The sequence below is a fragment of the Melanostigma gelatinosum genome (genome assembly GCF_949748355.1).
Source record: "Melanostigma gelatinosum genome assembly, chromosome: 1".
In the NCBI taxonomy this organism is placed as follows: Eukaryota; Metazoa; Chordata; class Actinopteri; order Perciformes; family Zoarcidae; genus Melanostigma; species Melanostigma gelatinosum.
The window spans coordinates 10,405,049-10,428,531 of NC_136634.1; the positions used below are offsets into that span (position 1 = coordinate 10,405,049).

The following is a 23,483-nucleotide window of genomic DNA, read 5'->3' on the forward strand; positions in this document are numbered from 1 at the left end:
CCGCTCTTGGTCGAGCCAAGGACGAAGTTTGCTTCGGAGACTGCCGTGAATTCTGACGTTACTGAATTGAGAAGTGAGCGGACACATCTTTGTCTCATTTTCTGAGCTCTTCCAAAGCGACGGCGCCTTCAAAGGCACATAAGTGTCTTGTCCATTTGTTTTTTTTGTGTGCACTTTGCAGTCTAGTAAACCCTTTCAACCGGAAATCCTGATGTTTGGCTCAATCGATACGTTTAATTGCTGCTGATTAATAAAAGAGTTTGGCTGTGGAAGGCAGACTCACTTCACAAGGACACGTTATATCGGCACACATGGAAGGCATGTGATTTTACACAGTTAAAACCATTCACAATGTAGATTATACCGAATGAAAGAATCATCGAAAACAGTGCGTGAGTACAATGTACGTATCTGTTGGATTTAGAGGTCGCACTAATTCGTTCTTTAAATATTCAATGAATGCAATTAACACTGGATCAGATGCTGGTTTGGACCCATGCACGCTCAATAATCACTTAATCACATTCAAATTAAAAGATTTGGAAACACTCATCCGCACATATGCTGAGAAATAGTTTTCTCCACAGGCCAGATTATGTTGTTGGCAGTGTGAGGAGTCTCCAGCAGCACATCGAGATAAGCAGTATATTCGGTGTGCTGTAGGAAAATGAGTGGGTTTGGTCCAGTTCACAAGGGCAAATCATAATAGTCAGCTCAGCGTTATCAACTTGACACTGATTTTGAGAACTACAAGTGAACGCCTCAGTATACTGTAATATTTTCAGGCATTGTTTCTCCAGAGTGTGTTGTTTTGAACACTGTTCTCTGTCAAAGCCCCTCAAAAGTAACGGCTCCAATGACCTTTATTCTGCAAATTAAGCTGTTTTTGCTTTCGCGCTGACTGATGGATCTTATTTCAGCAAAAGCGCATTGAGCAAATACCCTGGAGCCATTGCAACTACATTAACAAAAGTTAATGAAATATATGGAGGCAGAACCTGGACTTTGCTTTACGTTTGAAAGCTGTGGCATTTACATTTAGCACGTCTGTGGAGAGGGAATAAAAACAATATAACACAGCGTACACCCACATCTCCTATGTGTCCATGTAAACATATTAATGCTGCAGCCTACTGTATTATGTTTGACTGTAAAAGCAGACATAGGCTTGTTTAAGTCCTCTTTGTCATCTTTTTTTTTTTTTCTCTTTGTCTGAACTGGAAAGGAAAGTCATGGCCGTGCATGATTTGCATCACACCGAAGTTAAACAAGTGCAAAGTAAATTTTTAAAACCGCAAAGAAGAAATCTGCAATTTAGATTCAGCTTCAATTCTATGTTAGCTGTCCCAAAGGTCTGACCATGTCTCTGCATCTGATTACGCTTGCATGCATTTAATTAATAATTCGACAATGCACGGCATTGATGTCGGTCAGCCAAACGCTCTGCAGGGGAATAGATTGCCTGAGCCTGATATCCAGCCACAGCCTCTTAGCGAGGAGCAGAAACGATGAGCTCAGGCAGATTTCAGATAGAAACTCCCTCCCGTGTGCAGCTGCGTTAATCCCCCCTCCCTCAGGTGCAGCCACGGACAACAGCTCACCACCGATGCTTGGCCGCTCTCTGATTAATGCACTCATCAGTTCTTTTCTTGTTTGTTTTAATGACAAGCATGTCCCTTGTGGGAATCTGGTGACTTTTTGCAAATACTGCTGATGCATCTGCTCACACCTGCCACTTGTTTTCTTTCTTGTCTCGTGAAAGGACCGTTACCATCAAACCTGAGTCTTTTGACATGACTAGGTTGTCAGGCGGACAGGGAACCACACAACACATTTTCTACCGGAGACACAGAAAATACACGAGCTGAGGAAATGAGCAGTGATAAGATCTCAGCATGGTGGGATGTGTTGTGCTTTGTTGATAAGGCCATTATTCGTCGTTATGCTTTAGACGGCAAAAATCCACTTCGTCATCTCAGGCACATGATTTTCATGCTCACGGTTTACATTTGCCGTAGAGTTGTACGGCTTTTGTGACTGATGACTGTAAAGTTTTATAAACGATTTAATCACATATTTATACTGTAGATAAACCAAAGATGTTCATTGGGGCACCTTCAGTTTTGGCTAATCTTTTATTTTATGAACTGAGGTTGTTGAGCTGACGAACCGAAATACAGTCCTCTCAGAAACATGCTGAAACCAAATGTTAATTTGACAGCATCAAAGAGGTCCTGAGAGGCACTAAGTACCCATTCCTATAAAATAAACCTCATTTCGCAGCATCCTTGTGAACTTTTCACGGGTCTTAAATGTGTTGAAATTTCTCCGATTGTTTCCTTGTTATCGAACACGATTTAGTCAGAAATGTCACCTGCTAACAAAAGAAAGATCCAGTGTGTGAGGTTTGAAAGGTAAAATTGATTTAATACTGTTATATTATTATTATTTTATTATATAAAAGCCACCTGAACATGGTCTCTTGAGGCCACAAGATTGTTACGTAGACCGTATCACCAAGTACCACAATTATCCCTGTATGTCTGAGTAGGCTAACTGACACACTAATTATTTTTCATAATTCAGATTATACAGAAATTGTGCAGCATGATCGATGATGGACGATCATCATCCTGATGAATGCAGACAGGGAAGAGTTGTGGTCATGCCACATTTGGCTGCCTATATATGATTGATGATTTGAGTGGACAAATGATTCAGTGTGCTCAACTGTCCATTAGTAGTGTTATGCCTATTAGAGTGTGATACCTTGCCTCTGGCACCTTCCAGTAAGAGACCTCATCATAGTATTTTCTCTTTGTCCGTCTGGGTGTGTGTACTTCTTGTTCTATTGATATAATGCAGCTGACTTCTGTGGAATCTCATTCAGAGACGGAGATGCTTACTTCCGTACACGCAGCTCTGTTGCTATACATTGCATGGATAATTTACATATAACGTATTAATGCCACATCTCAGCCACATGCTGTGCTACTCCTGTTTAATAAGTGTTGCATAGCTCCTCTCAGCCTGTCCGATCAGTTCTGGCGAGCAAAGTCTGGCCCATTTCCAGTGGCAAGTGATGGATCTCTGTGCTATCAGTGAGGCACTTCGAGCCCTATAACATAAAGCCCCTGCGCTTATTCAGCACCCGGGTACCTTGCTTGTGATCAATGGCCAGCAGTCGGGACAGTGAATGAGGCACAGATTGAACCACATCTGGGATTCGGATGCTGAATAACTGCCCACTCAACAGGGGCGACTCATGAATAATACACCAGGCAGCCGAGTGTCCCGTCTCCTTTGGCCCCTCGCAGGCGATGCTTTCCGTCCAGAGAGCAGAAGGTCAGGGCACAAATACTTGGCACCCCAAGCACCAGCACCAGGCAGCCCTGCCTGCCACAGCCATAGGAGAGCGGAGAGAATAATGGCTGGCAACCTGTGAGGGTGTCGAAGAGAGGTTCACAATTTACACCAGGTTTGTATAGATTTTTAGGAGTATTTTCTTTATACAGCACAAGGCTGTGTAGGTTGAGATGGCAGAGAAAACTGCAATCAAAGACGTCGGAGTGCACAACATTTATTTTGTGTTGTATGTTGGATTGCATGGTGATATTTACACCATTGTAATATATGACACAATTATATTCTAGTATTTTACACTTCGGAGAAATGGAGACATGAATAGTTTTAACAAAGTAAATCTCCAATGAAGCAGCTTATTGATAAAGAACAGGTTTCAATGCATTGTTTCTTCAGCCCGGTGGTTGTATTCTGTACTCTAATGATTTTCCAACACCTTTTACTTTGGATTTGTCCGTTTCTTCTCTATCTATTACATTTTGGCTTCATTTGAGTCTGTCGTGTCACTGATGAATCCAGGCATCTTCCCCGTGTATTCATCAGGCAGGCTGAACAGAGCCATAAGCGCTCCTCTCTTTTGTTCATTTTTTTAAAATTCATTCAGTCAAAGTACTGTAGGTGTGTTTTGCTCAAGGGGATTCAAGGATATCTAAAAGGTCATGGTGGCAAAAATTGGTCATACATCTTTAATGCAAATCCGGTTGCTGGAGCTCTCATTTCACCACATTGAGATCACCTGGTTGCTCGATGGCCGGGCCTAACGTGCTGCAGGAGCATTTTTTTCAGATTTAATAATCATGATGGTAACTCATTCCTCTTTTTCAGTCATTGACAAGTCATCCAGAAGGTTAATGTGCTGCACGAGGGAGTAAACCATTGATCTAGAGAGAAATGTGTGAGCTTTTAGTCGAATATGAAGAGTTATATTTGTAATTGGTTATTTTTAGAAACATTCACTTAAATATACACTGATTCATCCTGTGAGAGATCCCAGCAGCATAGTTTGTTGGCTTGCACTTGATTGATTGTTAAAATACCAAAACTACGGTACGTCACTGGTGGAAAGTAATTGAGTACATTCACTCAATTATTGTATCATTTTGTGGTAGTTGTAGTTAACTACTTTTTATTTTTATTGTTGGAATGCTGTTAAGCATTCCAACTATTGTTCTTCGAATCTTTATTCAACTTCTATTTCTTCCGTCCCACCTCTTCTTCGCCTTCATATTTTAAGCTGCAGAAAACGTTCAACTATTAAAATGTTCAGCTCTTTCACCAGAGGGGTGCTATGACTTTTCATATTTCTAACCTTTAAACTTTTTGAATTATTAAGCTTTTTATTTTCAATGGGATCTCTATGGAGAATATTTTCAAATCCTCTTAAACTTCCTCATACTTTCAGCTACAGACACCATTTCAACTTTACAATATTGAGAAAACCCTTAACTATTGCCACATGATTCAGCTTTTTGCAACAGGAGGTACGGTTATGGGAGTTTTGATGATTTGTTTGAGAGGTGTTTTCCTGTTTTATCTCCATGAAATGGCTTCAGGCACACAGGTGTTCGCGATTGAGCCAATTAGTGATGTTGATAAACACACAGACTCACAGACACACGCGCACATACACTCCTCCCTCTCTCTCTCTCTCTCTCTCTCTCTCTCTCTGTGTCTCTCATACAGTCATTCAGGTCTTAGGGATCTTTAGAGGTCTTTCCCCCCTCCTCCCCCCCCCACACACACACACACGCCATTTTAAAATAAAAGCCCCACAGAATGAATCCTAACTGAAATGCTTGTGATGAGCCTGTCATTTAATAACTGGTTTGTGTTTATCTAACATTATGATTCTGTCTCCTCCCCCACACCCCACACCCCATTTCAAAATAAACGCCCCAGAGAGTGAATTCTAACTGAACTGCTTGTGATGAAGCCTGTCATTTAATAACCTCTGTTTATGTGTCAAACATTATGATTATGTCTCCTCTCCCCCTCCCTCCCCCACCCAGCACCACCCTTTCAAAATAAAAGACCCATGGATTAACTGTATGTAAACATTAAGCTCAAAATTAGGCTTTTTTGTTGAAATAATGAATGCTCTTACTAATACTGCGACAACTACTACTACTTCTAGTATTACTACTACTACTACTACTGCTGCTACTACATCTACTACAACTTTTGCTGTTGCTACTATTACTAGTGCTATTACTGCTACCATCAATATTATTACTACCACTACTGCTATTACTACCACTACTACCATTACTTATACTACAACTGCTATTCATGCTACTACCAGTACTAATACTACTACAGCTATTAGTACGACTGCTACTAGTACTACTACTACTGCTACTTCAAATACTGCCATTACTATTACTACTACTACTACTACTGTTATATTAAATACCACGACCACTACTACAGCTATTACTACTACTACTACTGATACGCGGCTACTACTTCTTCTTCTAAATACTAATACTTCTTCTAGATACTAATACTTCTACTACTAATGATACTTCGACTACAACTACGACTTCTACTACTACTATTACAAATATCACTACTGCTATTACTACTTATTCTAATGCTACTAATACTTCTACTACTAATAATACTTCTACTTCAACTACAACTTCTACTACTATTACTACAAATATCACTACTTCTGAAATTTGTTGAAGCTACAGAAATTGTTCAAATATCAAAATGTTCAGCTCTTTCAGGAGAGGGGTGCTTTGACTTTTCATATTTGTAATATTTAAACTTTTTAAATTAAGCTTTTTGCAATTTTCTTTTGAATGGGATCTCTATGGAGAAAATCTTCAAATCCTGTTATACTTCAACTTTCAAAGCCTTCTTCTTCCTCATACTTTCAGCTACAGACACCATCGTTAGACATTTCAACTAGAAGGTTTTTCAGCAGTGCAGTTTAAATGCTTTCGGGCTTCAACATTTTTCAGACAGTCTCCCATTTCTTAATTTTCAGCAATTTTTTCACAATTAATTTCAGCTTTCAGCATTCCAACGCATTTTCAGCAAGAAATGCATTTTCTAGTTTCAATTGCTCTACATTTTACAATGGGATTCTTCTACTTTTGCATACAGTTATGATAGCCGCAGTTACTTTTCAGATGAAGCTTTTTACATAAAACAACTATGTGATAAGTTTTATAAAGTGCAACACATTTTTAAAGATTAAATTGGTATTCTGGCCCCTTTTATTGGTGACCCCTTATGAAAACATCTGCCTTGTTTTGATTCCTCTTCATGTTTTAGATGTATGAGTCGTTCCACCAAAGATATCCCCTTTTTAAATTTCATTTCATTTCCAAAGCTTTTCAAATTGTCCAGTATATCATAACAAATAAGTCTAAGAATGTCATATCTATATATATAATAATATATCAGTCTCGGAGACCATTTTATTGTCGAACCATTTACATTAGTAAATTTTATTCTGTACTTTTATTTTAGTAAGATCTTAAGTGCAGGACCTTTACTTGTAATATAGTATTTTTAGATTAACGTATCCGTACTGCTTTATGTATCTGCATGCTTCTCAGTACATCATTATTATGTTATTTGTTTTCCTATCTGTGAGACTAATGTGAAGTGCAGTATTCTCAAAAAAAACAAAAAATCAAGCCTCCTGTGAGATCTCAGAGGATTGTCTGCACAGAAAGCAAGGTGCATCCAGGCGCAGTGACTTTTCTCTTTCTCGCTCCCCCAGTCTGCTTCACACACCGCTTACCCTGCGACATTTGGGACGAGTTTCTCACTGCTTGGCTTCTCACATCTTGGACACTGACACAAAATAAATGAAGACACCAAGAAGACTCAAGGTTCAGAGTTGGATGTGGTTGGTGGCTGAGGTGTGAAACTATTGGGGTGTAAAATTGCCCTGGCAGCCGTGCTGTTGTTTCAGCATTTCATGGCGAGCTGCTCAGCTAGCGTCACTTGCCTGTTCAGTGCCTTCTCCCCTCCACTTTTTTCATTTGTTTTGCTGTTACCACCATTCTCGCTGTAGAGGATGTAACTTCATGTGCATCATTTTGTAGTTGTGCTTCCTTGACCAGAGCGCCAGATGAACAGTTCAGTTTTGTTCTCCTGGTGGGAGAGAGCAGACGGTTCAACATGCTAATAATCACACGTTAATTTGTCCTAAGATGTCCAACTGTTCTCCAGCAGCTCTCATTATTCGCAGTCAGTCACGGGGAGGCTAATTGTCTGTGCGAGGAAGGAGAGAGAGCCTTACTGGTGGACTGGTGCTTCCTCCTGGTGGCAGCAGGATGCCAGAGCCAGGCCATGGAGAGAGGCCAGACGTATAGCACAGAGGGCATTGCAAGACATTTGGCTGTCACTGTGATGCCTGGGGTTTGTTATTAGAAGCATGGGGTGAAACATAGGGACCATTCAAAGTAGCATGCGGAGCAATCTGACATCAGGCACATTGTTTTGATTCTGCTGTTTCACTAATTAGTTTTCTTCGAGAAAATGTACGCCTAAAGCGGGTAATTGTGACATGTTTATGACTGTAGAGATTCCGTGCCTGTTGTGTGGAGAAGGAACCAAATCCAATTAATTACACACTTTTTAAAATAATGTTTGACAGTAAAAAACAACAACTACCGGGCAAAGTTGCTATACGCTCTATTCTATTATCTATATTTGATGATCACGTTTACTCACATTAGTTTCAAATTTTCTGCTCTTTCTTTGAACCACTTCTGAACAGATGGCTCGACCGGCGCCGCTGCTCCCCTCCCAAGTGTGTCTGAATCTAAATTCATGAAAATAACGTGAGACTAGATTAGTTCCTGTGATGTCCACGAGGCTATTTCTTATTATTGCCTGTGGTTGAGAGTGGGCAGACTGCTGCCTGGGTTCACACAGAACGGTGTTTTGTCTGCACGGACGGGCTGCAAAAAGTCTTTGTGCCCCGAGTGAAATAAATACAAGTATGAGGAGAGCCTCCCTCCAATGGGCCATGCCTGGTGTCTGCCTGCCCTGCGGTAAAGCAAGGTTATTCAGATGAAAGATGGTGTTGAGATTAGTGAGCCCTGCCCGAGCGCGTGGACGTCCAGCATGCCGCACTGCGTGATTTATGAGAGTCGTGATATCAGCGGTCGCAACATGAATAAACCATGTGGCCAGAATTAAGCTCCTGTTAAACGACGCACAGCATTTTCCCAGGTGCCTCAACCTCTAAGTAGAAATCACAGTCGTAAAAGTTGTGTTGTTGCTGTTATGTTATAGCGGTTTCATGAGACTGCTTGTTGACGAGCTGAAGAGCTACCAGTTTTAAACCTTCTCTGGGGATTTTCTCAAGCGCTGATACTTCCCACGACTTGACCAGCGCTTTACCAGCTGAGGGGTGGATGGTCACATGGTCATTACTGGTTGGAGAGTGACTGAGCAAAACCAACTTCAATCTCACCAAGTTGAGACGGTTTGACACAGGAGAGTGTAACTCCACTAAATAATGTATTTCCATCCTATAATTTATTCATTACCATAATAGCTTGTTGAATTAAAATGTTTGTCCTGATAAATACTGTCCTCCTTTTTAAAATATAGAGCTGCAACTAGTGCCTTTTATTATTCTGCCGTTTTTCTGATTGCGTGAATGTACTTACCAATCAAAGTTTGAATTTGTAGTGGACACCTGCAATACTCAAGATTAAGTCTTCAAATGAAATAACAACTTCTGAATATTTTCTATTCTTTAATACAATATATAATCAGAGGCACAATGCATCGTGAAGTACTGTGCTGGCTGAGGACATCAGTACTCATGGGACACTGAATACTGCATTCAAATGTCATCCATGCTATTAATATGAATATTGCGCATTTGTCTTCGGATCGTCTTCACTCTCTGCTTGGGAAATCATATGCAAAACCCCCAGAGCTAAAGTAGGACCGAAGTTTCTTCCTGTGTCCTGTGTCCATTACTTCTTCCACCACAGACAAAGCAGTATTGTAGTCACACAGTGTCCGGTCTGAGATTGAGAGATTGTGAAGTTAATCCTTAGCTGGATCATGTCAAGCTGGCATTCCTCATCATTCAGGTGTAATAAAAAGTGAAGTACCCAGGAGTGCATTTTTACTGAGATCAGGTATAAGACATTGCTGCCTTGGCTGCACTTCATGCTGTCAGTGTTACGGAAATTCCCATAAATGCAGCGACAAACACCCTCTTGGGCTTTATCACTTCAATACGCTTTATGCCAATGCATGCGTTGTCGCTTTAAAGTGATGTGTGAAGAGAGGAATACAACAAGAAATCAAAAAAAACAACCTAACTAGATTCCTCATTCCTATAAAGCACAGCCCAGATAAACTTTTAATGGACATTTTTGTCTGTGGTGGAAGAAGTGTTTAGATCCTTTCCTGGCAAAAAGGAAAAATACTACAATGTACTCTGTTTCAAGTAAAAATCCTTCATTCAAAAGTGTAATTAAAGTATTAAAAGCAATTATCTGCAAAGCAACTAATAATTATAACTCAGATAAATGCACTGGAGTGAAACATATTTGATAATTTTCCTTTTAAATGCAACCAAGTGTAAGTACATGTGCATCTATATAAATGCCATAACTTCGTGAAACAACATTCACACTGGGACCACGTTCTCTGTACTTGCATGTTGTGCTACTTGTGATTTACTATAGTTTGTTTTAACCAATGTGTAAAGCTGAGGGCACATTTTGGAATTTTGGAAAAAATAGAAAGTAAAGTACCAGTACTTTACTTAAGTACAGTGCTTGTTTAAATGTACTTCATAACTTTCCACCACTCGGCACCGTTGAAACATTACTAACACTATCCAAGGAGCTTTTAACTTTGGTTTTCACGGGCGATAGCAGGTTTTAGTTTGGTGCTGATTTGTTTCTCCACTTGTCAGAAACCATCTTGTCCCCCGACATGTCACTGTCCTCCTGGCCTCCAACACATTAGACACTGAGGTGTGTGGCTGAAGCCAGGAAGCAGTGTCTATGACGTGCCACACCATGGCCTTTCTAATGAGGCCTGACTCGTAATGACTCACGGCCCCCCAGCAGCAGACAGCGATGGCCAGCAGTGGGGCTTATCTCATTGGCACCCTCTGCTGCGCGGTTACACCTGTAACCTTTAGATCACTCCAAATTAGGTTGCTCTGGGAATCCTTCAGTAGTGATTACAAAACAGAGTGGACTGGAGAAGTCTCATAAAAATTGTAGATGAGCCCTCCGCTTGAATCTGGAGGAGTGATAATAGGCTGATTGCGCAAAAGACTTGTCACACACAAGCCCACAACTGATCAGGCATTCTTTCTGTTGCTCCAGACAAGATTGCGATACCAAGCAATGTTTCCGTTGACTGGTTTCCATTATGTAGATGTAAATTAACACCAGCAAGATGAAACTGAGCATTGTGATAAATGAGCACATGACTAAGTCGAGGCTGAGAAGCAGCTGGGATCTATGGGAGGTGAGCTTCTGTCTTGAGTGAGTCAGTCATGCCTGCTGAGCATCATTCATGGAAGAGTGCAGGTGCTGGTCAGCCAGGGGACGGGGTGGATAATTGCATTGCACTTTAATAAGTCACACGCTGAAGACACATGGCTTTAATCATGCAGATGTCTCTGCTGATGGGCAGCGCTGGGGGCCGTAGGTGGCTCTGGCTAATCAATGTCAGTGTTTCAGCAGGCTGGTGACCAACATTAACCATAGGTACCCGTGTCAAGAGTCAGAATTCCTTACTCTCACAAACACTACATCCTACATACACCTTAACACTATACCCTGCCTTTTGCACTTGCGTCTCCATCAGTAGCCTAAAAGATGTTGCTATTTCAGCAGTTTGTCAGCGCGAACAGATGCAGCAGCTCGCCGATTTGAGATGGTTTCATAGTCTCGGCAATCAAAGGGGTGCGGAACAGGAGAGAAGCGGGGAATAAGGTCTCTGGAGAACATTTAGTTTGGTGTGAATTGAACACGTTTGAAGTGAAAACAAAAACAAACTGTTTTTGTGGATGTCGGCAAATACAGGGAGGAGAAATACAGGAGAGCCCCAAGTGATACATGTCTTATTGATCAGAGTTGTCTGTCTTATGCAGTTATGCTTTGCTCTGCAGAATCAACAATGAACAGGAGTTCACTTCGACCCAGTGTACCATTGTTGAAAGTGTGTTACAATTTGTCTTTTCTTAAACATTCAAATGTTAAAATCCATGTTACAGGACACGGCAGGGATCTGTTTGGGTATGACTACAAATCAGGGAGTCCTTGTCCTTGACATTTAGCTTTTTAAAGTCACCAGCCTGTTCTACTGACATATGCTGTGCTGCACACAAATAACTCGGTGGAAGAAAAACTGTGACCAGATCAAACAGGGTAATATTTGGCAAAGCATCTCGGTGTAATAATAACAGTGGGCAGAAGATTTTATTTCATATCAGAATTTGCAATTGCAATCTTGCTTTTTTTTGATGACATTGGACAACAAACGTGTGCTGCCTGCATGGTGCTTGCAGATTATGGGGTCGAGAAATAGATCGAGCAATAAATGCAGAGTTCTAAATAATTCCTGTTCACTACAAACAAAAAATGCATCATGTTATAGGCAAATCAAGGGTTTTGGGGCCATTGCAGAAATTCTTCACAAGTCACAAATTTAAGAGAAAATAAAAAACTGTCAAGGTACCTCTTTGCTTCATATGAAATTTTAGATCAACCTAAATTTGGGACTTTAATGTCAGAGAATTGCAGAGTCTTTTTGTTCTCGCAAATTTACAACTCAAATTCGTAGAGGAGGTGGATGAAGTCATCATGATGTCACCCATTGGTTTGTGGACTGCTGTTTTTAAGTGTCGATTTGGCCGTTGCCATCTTGGATTAGCTTTTTGCAACCAATGAACGGAAGTTACTATATTTGGAATGTGAAGGAGTGACGTAGAGTGAAAGTGTATACGGCTCTGGTCGCGACAGCGACCTGTCATTACAGTAAGAATACTCTACTTTATGGTCTATTGTACTCTAAATGGGACCATCATTTACTTAATAAACATCATGCTGTATTGAAGAAGAAACGAGCGATTGAGACCATAAACTCATCTTTACCATGTGTATTACGTATTATGTTGTAGTGCTTATGTTTACATTTTAAATCAGAATTCACAGCACATGAAGGGCAGACACATTTCAAACCCGCCCTCTGACCTTCTGGAGGAATGATTCAGAGCTTTGTCGTGAGAGACTTGATAAACACATCAACGTTCTGTTCATGCCTGTATTATAATTGTGATAACCTTTGTGTAGGCTTCGTTAATGAGCACAAATCACGTCATCTTGTCACATTGTCGACAAGCCACTTGTAGTTTTGAAGTGTGAGCGTAGTTCATTGTACTAGGCCCTCTTGAGTTAATTTAGGCTTTTATTCCTGTGGGTAACGTAGTGTGTCTGTGGATACCAGGTAGGAGGGACACTGGAAAATGGAATAAAAACTGTGTGGTCGGATGTGGAGGCTGCGCACAGTAAATTGCCCTTTCAAAAGCAGCTTTTGTGAACTATATCCCTGTTGAGATTCTTGATCCCATAAAAAAAAAGAAAATTCACGAGTTTGCGTGCGCGCATGCGTGTGAGAGCAAGCGAGGATGGAAGCATGTGTCTTGTGTGTGTCATCATAAGCTCATTATTTTTCTTTTCTCCCACAGATCTGCAACCTGTCATCACCTCTCCCAGCGAGCGTGTGTGCCGGGGCACAGCGTCACTTTGTGCTTCCAGAGCCCCCTCAGCATCCACAAAAAAAAAACACACTCAAAGACCACAGGCTGCAGGATTAGGTGAGCTTAAGGCCAAGTGCCTCTGGCTGCTTGTACTCGCTACCTCGCCACATATTCAGGATAATCCTAGTTTTCTCACCTCTCGGCCTCCCGCAGCAGGCTTGTGACTGAGAGCTTGTGAGGTTTGCAAAATGTGTTGTGAGGCATTTCCACTCGCCCAGAGACATTCAGAGAAACGACTGAGGGCGGCGGTCCAATCACAGGAGGAATGAAAGCTTTCTAGTCAATCAAGCAGAGTCCCTGTAGTATTTAACAGGATTGTTTCAGAGGAGGGGCCACATTTAAAAGCAGCTGAAGCCCTTTAACATGTGTGCATGTTGATTAATCATCCTGTTGCGGAACTGAACATGAATTTAACCTCTGCCTGTTCAGATGTACTGCTACTTAGAGGAAGTGGAGGTCTGATTGATTTTCTGTCACATGTGAGTGAACTACATGCAGCTATCAATGCAGAAGTTTAGCTGAACATGTGAATGCCTGTGTTATCGCTCAGAAATATTGAACACATCCCTTATAACACAACGAAGCACATGCAGGGCACGCAGCCCGATATAAACGCACCATCTCGTGTGATCACCATACATTGAGCCATACAAAGATACAGTTTCCTTGTATTTATTCCTCCTGTGTTTGTTGTTTATGACACAACGATGTGTGAGTTTTTCTTTTCCCGTGAAGCCAGAGTCCCGAGACACATCGGCATACATATCAATCATTAACGTTACTGCTGCTGGCATCCAGGCATTAACCTAAAAGTATGAGATACGTTGTGTGTTAGTCATACATGTGTCACACATCCTTTATCTCCGGTAGCGATGTGAGACCTGCTCGTGAGGTGAATCCATCACTGTCACGCATGCCCGTTGATCATATCGACTCTTCCTCTGTACAGGTCTAATGAAATAACCTGCTGCGCTAAACAAATCAGCATCTCCGTCACTGTCAAACAGACGTTTCATCTCTGCAGCCGCTCACAGAGTAGAGCGCGTACTTTTTGAAGGTCTGACTGAAAGAGAGAAGCACAGGAGCAATTGTTAAGCATAAGCATGTCTTGTAAAATGGACCACAAAGCAGGGTATGGTTTAGGGCGTGGCTACCTTGTGATTGACGGGTATTTACCACGGTGGTGTCCGGTCTGGGTGTTGACCATGTTTTTTGTCTTTGAACTTTAATCATTTCACATACGGTTTCCGTTTTCACGCTCCAGCCTTTACGCTAACCTAAGCTAACCGGCTGCTGGCTTCAGCTTCATATTTACCGGACAGACATGAGAGTGGTTTCTATCGAAATGTATTTCTAAAACATTCAAGCTATTCCCTTAAACAAGAATACAGGCATGTGTTTTGATGATCTTAACTTAAAACTACTAGATGACTGGAGACGTACCACCAAAAGGTTCTTATTTGAAAACGTATCCAAGTTAAAGCACAGCCATCTATCTTTCCTCTGCTGTCCCCCTCTCAGAGTGAAGAATGGGGTCATCCGTTGCCCTGCCGTGCCTGCTGCTTGTTCTGGGCTTAACGACTAATGTATGGAGCCTGAACCCGGACGACCCCAATGTCTGCAGCCACTGGGAGAGGTGAGCATTATCCTCATATGTTTGCCACAGTACATTGAATTTTAGATCTGAAAGAGAACCTGCTGTAGTTTGGCAGCGCATGCTTCCAGCACTGACGTTGTCAATCTTGGAACTTTTTCGATGTACCTGCTACAAGCGCTCTTAACTGAAGTTCCAGATCTATTCCCAAATCTATACAGCAGTATATCGATCTCACACAGCTCATGTCGCCAAGCTCTGAGAGATGGGAGGAGTTGCAGCTTCAAATGAAATACGCAGGCAAATTGATCAGTGTACTCTCATCCCAATCAATCACGACAGCCATGGAGCCTGAATAATTATTAGTTGTGCTGGGCAGTGTCATTTATGAGAAATAAGCAGGAATAATTTCTGTCCTCAGTACAAAGCTGTGACGATATATGATCTAAAATATTGCCTGCCCAAGGTGAGTGTACTTAGGGATCGTGGTTCCACCTTGTTGGCATTGAAATGAATTCCCTAAGTGGGTTGTGTTCGTGGCTTTGTGGTCCCGAAATATCCTCTGCCTGCTTCCGGCTGCATATATCACTAACATGAATCGCCTAAAAGCTCCTTTCAAGTCCTTTCTTTGCATATCAGTCATTGTATTACTTTGATTGGGACTGTGTCGATTGACAGGACCTGTGTGCTGTTATTGTTTTTTTCTCTCCAAACATCTCCAAGGAGCATGAGAATCTATGTTCCCAGCAACGTTTACGGTGATTGCAGCAAGTATTCAGATCCTTTACTAAAGTAAAAGTACCAGTACACCAATGTACAAATACCCCTTAAGTCAAGGTAGTCTAAGTATTATCATTGTATTGTACTTAAATTAAGAACGTAATTGTTCTGCCGAAAAAATTCTCCAAAGCAGAATTTTACTCTTGTAGCTGGTTGAGGTTGAGTAACCACCTTTTTATACAGTTTAACAGTTCAGTCCAGTGGTTCCCAACCTAAGGGTCAGGCCAACCCAAAGAAAGACGTTACAGATCTGACTCGAGATGCTCCATACAGTGAAAGAAGTAAAAACTAAATTCTGCTTCACACATGATTTATGTTTTGTAATATTCTTAGTTTTTTTTTTGTGAATTATTGGATACTTTTTCTTCTTTGGGCCTCAAACAATTAATTAGGACGTGAAATCACCTGAGAAGTGTTGAGGGGAAATGTCTCTTTGGCTGAACTGCGAACAACTAATAGAAATCTGACACCGCTGATTTAATGTATAACAATTCATTGTATGTAAAACTTACGAGGCTGGTTGTCTCATAAATGTAGTGCAGTATAAAGTGTAGTGTTGCTGAAGTATAAAGTAGCATAAAATAGAAAGTCAAATATAGTCACATTTTCTCACAATTGTTATTAGTACGTATACAGTCTAACTTTCTACGACTGGTGTCTTTACATTTCTGTCTTTTAGCTACGCTGTGACTGTTCAGGAATCCTACGCTCACCCATTTGACCAGATCTACTACACCAGATGCACAGACATCCTCAACTGGTTTAAATGCACAAGGCACAGGTACGTTTGGAGGAGCCTCCTTATTTGTCCCCATATTTGTTTAATGAGTGACTCACCCTCCACTGTCCCCCAAAATCAGAGCCCAGTCATTGAAGGCCCGGCAAATGTCCTTGTTAATGTGGCTGACAGTGAAGTGCTCAGAGGCAGGATGCCTCCGACTATAATCATCTCACAGTAAATCTTTTAATTACTCCATTAAGTTTTATAGTGGGCATCCAACTATATAAGCACACAGTCACCTCACAAATATTGGTTTTTATGTAGCAGGTGTTTTATACAGAATTCCAGTGTCTCTTAATTCTTTTTTTTCCTCCTCATACTTGCCAATAACAACAAAGAAATCGTGTTACTTTTACCTGCTATATGTTCCGTGCCCTTCAGAAAGAGTCACGTAGCTGTCTCGGTGTGTTTTCTCCAGGATCAGCTATAAGACGGCTTACCGGCGGGGAGTGAGGACCATGTATAGGCGCCGCTCGCAGTGTTGCCCCGGTTACTTTGAGAGCGGAGACCTGTGTGTTCGTGAGTATTCTCTTAACAAAACAAAAAAACTCCTGTGATGATGACATTTCAGGTTATGTCTGCTGGGCTTTTAGAGAACAGGAGTAAATATTAGGATTGGTTGATACTGTGGGTCACCATCCATGTGTATTTACTCAGCTTAAGGTGATTGAACGTGATTTAATATGAAGGCACAGTGGTCTGCTCTCTGCTTTGCCCTTCCAGTAAGAGTAATTTAATTGAAGTTGTACAACAATGATAAAAATTAACGAGCCAGCAGGGTTCTGGTTACAGACTGAGTGGGTATAGCACCCGCCATAAAACCACCCTGGAATTCAATAACATAAATAGAGCAGAAGCCGTGAAAATTGGACTGTAGCAATGTGCTGATAACAACCCTTCCCTGTCGTTTTTATGGCTTCATTAATGGTCATTGATTTCTATTTTTATTCATCAAACTGAATATTTTTGCATGTTGGCCAAATAAAGACAGAACATATAGCTTCTGAGAGTTACGGTTTTGATATTCTCGCCTTAGCTAATATTTTATTCCCTTTAAGTGAGATTTGAATCACTTTTTAATATTTTCCTCGATTATTTGCAACACGGGGGAGTTACTGACACGGTGACTGCAGCCGCGTGGGCATGCTCTCTGACCACAGCTAGGCTTGTCCTTGTCTCGACTTTACTGGCCTCAGGGCAGCAGAGCACCGGGAAGCCAGCCAGCAAAGAAAAAGAGCTGGTGTGATTATCTGGGGGTCTTGAGAAGGGAAGCGCAGATTGATCAATAATGTATTCATCAACCATTTGACTGACAATGGAGCTATTTGTTCATTTACAGTCTTTTCAGGGTGTTTACCAGGTGAATCTACAAAACGAGTAGGCGTCACTCTCATATCTGGCCTCCCCACTGTATTAACAAAAGGTTTTTATTTTGATATTATGTCAGACTCGGAGTGAAAACAGCTGCCCTCCCCTTTAACATTCTTTCAGGTGAAGTGGGGAGACAGAGTTGATAGGGCCCGAGAGGGCAGTTTTGCTTTCTGCTGCCGTTGCAAACTGGTCCACCCCTTTTAATCCTCGCACTCTCACTACAAGGATTAAGAGATTTGTACTCCCCGAGCTTTTTTGCATAGAGTGACAAAAGAGTGCATTGGAGAGCAAATCGACCCAAAATTAACTCAAGTCGTCTATTTCAGGACACTTTGTTGTTTGCTGAAAGTAAAATACCCCCCCCTTGTGTAGTGTTAGTTTACTGTAGCTGTCTTCATGAAGGCTATTTCATTAAAAGGCCAAAATACTTCCACAGTGTTTGCCTCTTAATCCTGCCTGTTTTGTTTTTTGTCATATGGCACCACATCAACACTTAGCTCCAATGAGAGACATCTAAATGACTCTGAGGATGTGAAGACCTTGAATGAACCACAATTATCACATAAACGCACACAAGGCGAGTACTTCTAACATTATCTTTGAGGATGTTTTTCTTTAGTTTGTTGTTTTGCGTCACTCTGTCTTCTGGAAGTCACTGTCTGATGTTGAATTTTAATCCGTTTCTTGGTAATTAGTGCTTGAAGTTTTCGACTAGAGGTCTCTATTCATTTTGTGACCTTTGATCTGGCGTAAGTCATTACCTTAGTCTGTAACCAGACTATGTAGAGAAAGTGAGGAACCCATTTCCCTCCTAATAAGCATGATTGTTACAGTTGTGCATGAGGGGAACTCGCTAATGACAACAGCTCGTAATATCTTCAGAGGCTCACAGGCTCTGCAGGGTTGTGAGTCCCTCTTCCTGCATTTAGGTCAGATGACTTCTGCATGACTCTTGCCTGTGCAGTGTAATTCTAAAAATGATTTAGGCGGCAAAATTAATCGGGTTTGGGAAGATGAGATTTTTTCCCCAGAAAGGATTCTGTGCCTTTGATTTCATGTTCATTTTTGGCTTTGTTGCGTGTTTTTAGAATGAATCATCTCTGTGCTAGATAGAGGCACGAGGAAGAAGCTTTGGAGGTTGTTTGATATGTTCTGTAGGCATATCTTTAAGATTGATTTATCCATCAGCTTCATCATAATGTTCCACATTGTGTGCACTTCATTTTCACCGCTAGTGTACTACAAAGCTCTACTACTACAAAAATGACAAACACACAGACTTTCGCTGGCGGGTCTTTTTTCTCTTACTGCAGCAAAACTCTCCAAAAACAGGGAGAATAACGCACATAGGGAATCTATTTTATCAGGCATTTTAAAAGATTGTGGTTTGGTCAAACATATTGAATTTATTAACACCGAATGACAATCACCAATTAGCTCCATTGTTCCCTGCTCTGATAACACCTCTGCATAATGAGTTAGATTAGCCTTTTATCTCGATGAAAGACTCAATTTTCCAACAGATTCCTCAGACATGAGTTAAGCAGAGTGATTCATGAATTTCAATTAAAATGAAAGACCTACTTCCTCCTACTTTATTATGCCATCCCTTCAGAACACCGGTTCAGGTCTCAGGAGAAGGGTGCGCTTTATCCTTTCTCCCATATTCAAAACTTCATTTCCATATTTCTTTTTTTTATAGAAAGGATGTGACACATTTGCATTTCCCTGTTCTCGCTGATCAGAATTTGCTGATTGAAAGTAAACGAAATCAACTCATCGTGGTGACATTGAATTTGCCTCCTCTTCTCTTTTGAATACTCTGCATACTGTGGACTCATTGATTACAGGTAGTCAAGCTCACACCTTTGTCAGCATAAAACACTCAAGCTCCAATCCCTTTTCTTTTCGCTGGCTTACCGTAATTAGACGGTTTTCTACCAGAGTACTGACGCTCAGAAATCTGTCCTAAATTATCTTTCAATCTCTGGTTTACCATTTTTTCCTTGGGAGCGTTTCTGCGATTAGCACCGGCTCGTGGGTGTTTGGGATTCACTCCTCTTTCTCCTCTCTCCCGCTGCATCGCTCCCGCTGGCGGCGGATCCTAATCGAAACCTGATTGAGTGATAATCTATAGTAGCACTGTTCAGGCCTGCAGCCAGCTCTCCACTGACCTCTTTGCCTGCAGGATGAGCGCCATGGTGTTGCACACAGAGCTGCAAACGCACCCCAGGGCGTATGTCGGAAGCTTTCCTGCTGCCCTTTTCTCACTTTTGATCATAAAACAAGAACAAATACTGAACAAAAGATGCTTCGCTTGCATGAAGTGTTGGATGAGGTCTGATCAGTTAAGGCGACGGTCTGACTGTTCTTCTGCCCTTGGATTGTGTATCGTCCCTCCACAGGCCGTGCTAGTGGACTGCTGATTCCCATCAGGCGGGGTTTCTCTCTCGTCGTTTTGGCCTGACTGTCTCATTCCTCAGATAAGAGCCTGTCTGTCTTAACCCTGCTGGCCAGATGACCTTGGCTGCCACAGATTTATTCATACTAAGTGCCTATTTATGTGATACTTTTACTTCTTGGTTTAACACAAAAAATGGCACTGTGGCAAAAAAAACCCCCTCTCCTTGTAGGTCACTATATTATCCAGCTGAACCAAACCTCCAACTCCTGTGAACACGCTCCCAGGAATACTAATGCCGACCCAATCAATCGGGTGCCGTGTTGCTCAATATGAATGATCAAGAAAACTGCACACTTAGTAAACACTGAGGTACCTGGACCTGCAACGTTAAAGCATCACCATATGACAAAGCACCGGCTGATCAAATTAGAGGGGATTTACAGCTTGTCCTTTCACTGCTCGGCCTTCTGATAACAGCTCATTTTGGAAAGTAAAGCTATGTAATAAACAGAGATGCTAACCAAGGACTCAATCTCCAAAGAAATCATTGAGCCCAGTGTCAAGTAGTGCAGATGGATGTTGAATATGAGTGCCATGGCTAAGATTTAGTCCCCTGATGGTATTTGGGAGATATTGAGTGTTCAATTTTATGGGCCATTTTCTTTCAGCTGTTATCGTGGTGGTTTTCATTCTGCTGTTTATTGGTGGTTTAATGATGTTTTACACTCTGCTTGTGTGTGTGTGTGTGTGTGTGTGGTAACTCAATTATACACTGATGAGAAAATGTCTGTGTCTCAGCTCTGTGTACAGAGGAGTGTGTCCATGGTCGCTGTGTATCTCCTGATACATGCCAGTGTGAGCCTGGATGGGGCGGACTGGACTGCTCTAGTGGTGAGTGCACTTTACTCCTAAACCCACAATTAGTCACTTAGTCTCATTTATTCCTAAATGGCGTTCACAGCCAGTTAGTCCGTATGAATTTACTGTGAATCCTTCAACTGTTTTTGCCTCAATGTACATCTATCTCAAAGCTGCTCAGCTTTGTATCCTCTGTTCTTAGCAAACACAGCCAGTGGAAGAGGTAAGTCACAATGAATTCATTTTCCTTTGCTGGAAGTGGAAGTGATTTGCTTGATGAATATAACGGATGGATGGATGGTTACCCCCCCCCGAGCTCTCTGTTATGGTCTTAATCATGATTAGACTGGTGCCTATGACTTGTTCACTGGAATGATGGATCAATGCCAAGCTGAAACAAACCATTGTGCTGGCCTTTCTGTTTACTGGGGCTTCCTCCCAGCTCCCAGAGCTGCTCTCCAGGCGGGATGGGAGGGTGGAGTTCGGGCACATCCATCCTGCAATCAGCTAAATGCTGGTAAAACGCGTCACCGAGGCCAGAGAAGGGGAAATAATTTATTTACTCCTTTGTGATATTTATGTCTGCAGAGAAATAGTGAATGTATATACGAGGTCAGCGACCCAGTCAACAGTTCTGACCCCAAATTCTTAACTTCAGCGGTCTGCTCCCAGTAGCATTTAACTGTTATTGCCCATTGCATATTTAAGAATGATTAATGGGAGCTAAAATCATATCATCAATGTTATTGTATAGATCTATGAGTTTTCATTAGCAAGAGAGCCATTCCCTGATTAGCAACTGTGTGTAAATCAGCTGCTCTGGCTGCGGCGGCCCGGTGGAGGTGGATTCATGATGACGAGTCTGAGCTGTTTGCTGCTGCTCACTCCTACAGACTGGTGAGGGTCCAACGGGGAGGATGTGAGGTTCAGGGCCCCCAAGGACTCTTGTCCCACTCTTGGTTGGTTAGGAGTGCAGCCGTGTGTGCCTTACCGCCTGCAGGTGCTGGGCTAATCCACCTTATTAAAACAGACTTGATGATTGAGACGGAGGCATTATTCCAAACTTTAGATTTCCATACCAGGCATGATTCCAGGCTTTTTAATTTACGAGCTTTCATCTGTAGAAATGAGAAATGCGTGCCAATTTTTAAATAAAATCTGCCCTCTTTTTTCCTTCATGTAAATGGTTCAGTGTGGCTTTTTTTTTGTCTTTCACGGTAAATTTTACTTTCACCTAGCTCAGGTAGGCGATGTGAGCTTCAGTAGTCCTCGTGTTAGTGGATGCAGCCGTCATATTATTGGTCAGGTGGGCTAAAAAGCACACTAATAACATTTATTCAGTTCCAACACAATCAATGCCGTGGTTTATTCGCTGTTTATTGTACCGCTATTATGTTTGAGTTGAGGTATTTATGTTCACATAAAAATCAATCCCCTGATTCGGTAGCTGGTTAGAAGGCAATGTGAGCCTGTCACATGATGCGTGAATGTGATGGAAAAAGTGTGTAGCCCAGGCTTGAGAGATGAAGAGCACCGTGGGATGGTGAGCGGCCTAAAGCCGAAGTGACAGCCTTTCAGCCAGTGATCTGGATCTACATCAAAGGCTTGGACCTCATTTCTGGAGCAGCACCCACCAGGAAGCGGTTTTGTATGTGGGTCAGGTGGTGAAAATAAAGAGTCTGACTGTTTGCGGCCAGAAAAGAGAAGGCGAAAAGGTGGGAGAGAGTGCGGTAGCAAAGGCTGAAGAGAGATATCCCCTGTTTTTCACCTGCTGGTGTCCACCTGCTGTAACCATAAAACATTTCATCCTCTTCCCTGCCTGAGGCAAAGGTCCCACTGAGACCACGCCTGCCCAGTGACCTGCCTGAAGTCCTGGGGTGTCTTAGACTCATCTCAAGGACACACTGGTAGATGTGGACCACTGATAAAACGGCAAAACATAATGTTTGCCGCCGACTGTTGTTTGCGAATGCTGTCTAGTTCTACATCTATCGCACGTGGATTTGGAGCATTCTGAGTTGAGGTTGTGTTTTCCCAATAGAGTGATGAATGATTAATTGTTGTTGTTGGTTGGTGTGATTCCTCTAATGCCTGTGTGTTGTGTTTGTGGAACGTGGTCTTGAAACATGTTTCTCTGATCACATGTCATTGAATTGATTTGTTTTTTTGCTGTTTCATTGAACAGCTCAGGGCATTAAAGCAGTGTGGTGACATGTACCTGTTAATGTTTGCTTTGTTTGTGCTTCTCTGTTGTGCTGTTGCTTTGCCTTCTTCTCTTTTTATATTGAAATGCACAGTTTGTCTTCTTTGTGCCACTGTGTATACTTTGTTTTTGTCAGTAGGGTTCGTCTTCAAAAACAATGTCAATTTAAAAAAAAGACTCAATAAAGCAGCCATTGTTGCAAAGGCAATTCAGATAGATGGAGCTCTCCTAATGGGACTGAACAGTATGTCTTTAGTCATTTTAGTTTACTGAAGTATAGTGCTAGGCTTTGCCAAAGTAGTTATATTATTGGGTGTAGTCTGCAACAAATATAGTAAATTGCTGTAAAAA

At 41.8% G+C, this 23,483-nt stretch overlaps 1 protein-coding gene across 1 annotated transcript in view; it reads left to right on the forward strand.

Annotated features, from left to right (window-relative positions):
• Window positions 1–14,703: 14,703 nt before the first annotated feature.
• Window positions 14,704–23,483, forward strand: part of megf11 (multiple EGF-like-domains 11) — a gene marked incomplete at its 3' end in the record, with an annotated part of 50,570 nt that continues 41,790 nt past the window's right edge. The window contains exons 1-5 of the mRNA XM_079297020.1: window positions 14,704–14,777; window positions 16,195–16,296; window positions 16,715–16,815; window positions 20,870–20,962; window positions 21,132–21,152. Coding sequence (XP_079153146.1) covers window positions 16,755–16,815; window positions 20,870–20,962; window positions 21,132–21,152 — 175 coding nt within the window. The 5' untranslated portion in view covers window positions 14,704–14,777; window positions 16,195–16,296; window positions 16,715–16,754. The remainder of the gene's footprint in view (window positions 14,778–16,194; window positions 16,297–16,714; window positions 16,816–20,869; window positions 20,963–21,131; window positions 21,153–23,483) is intronic.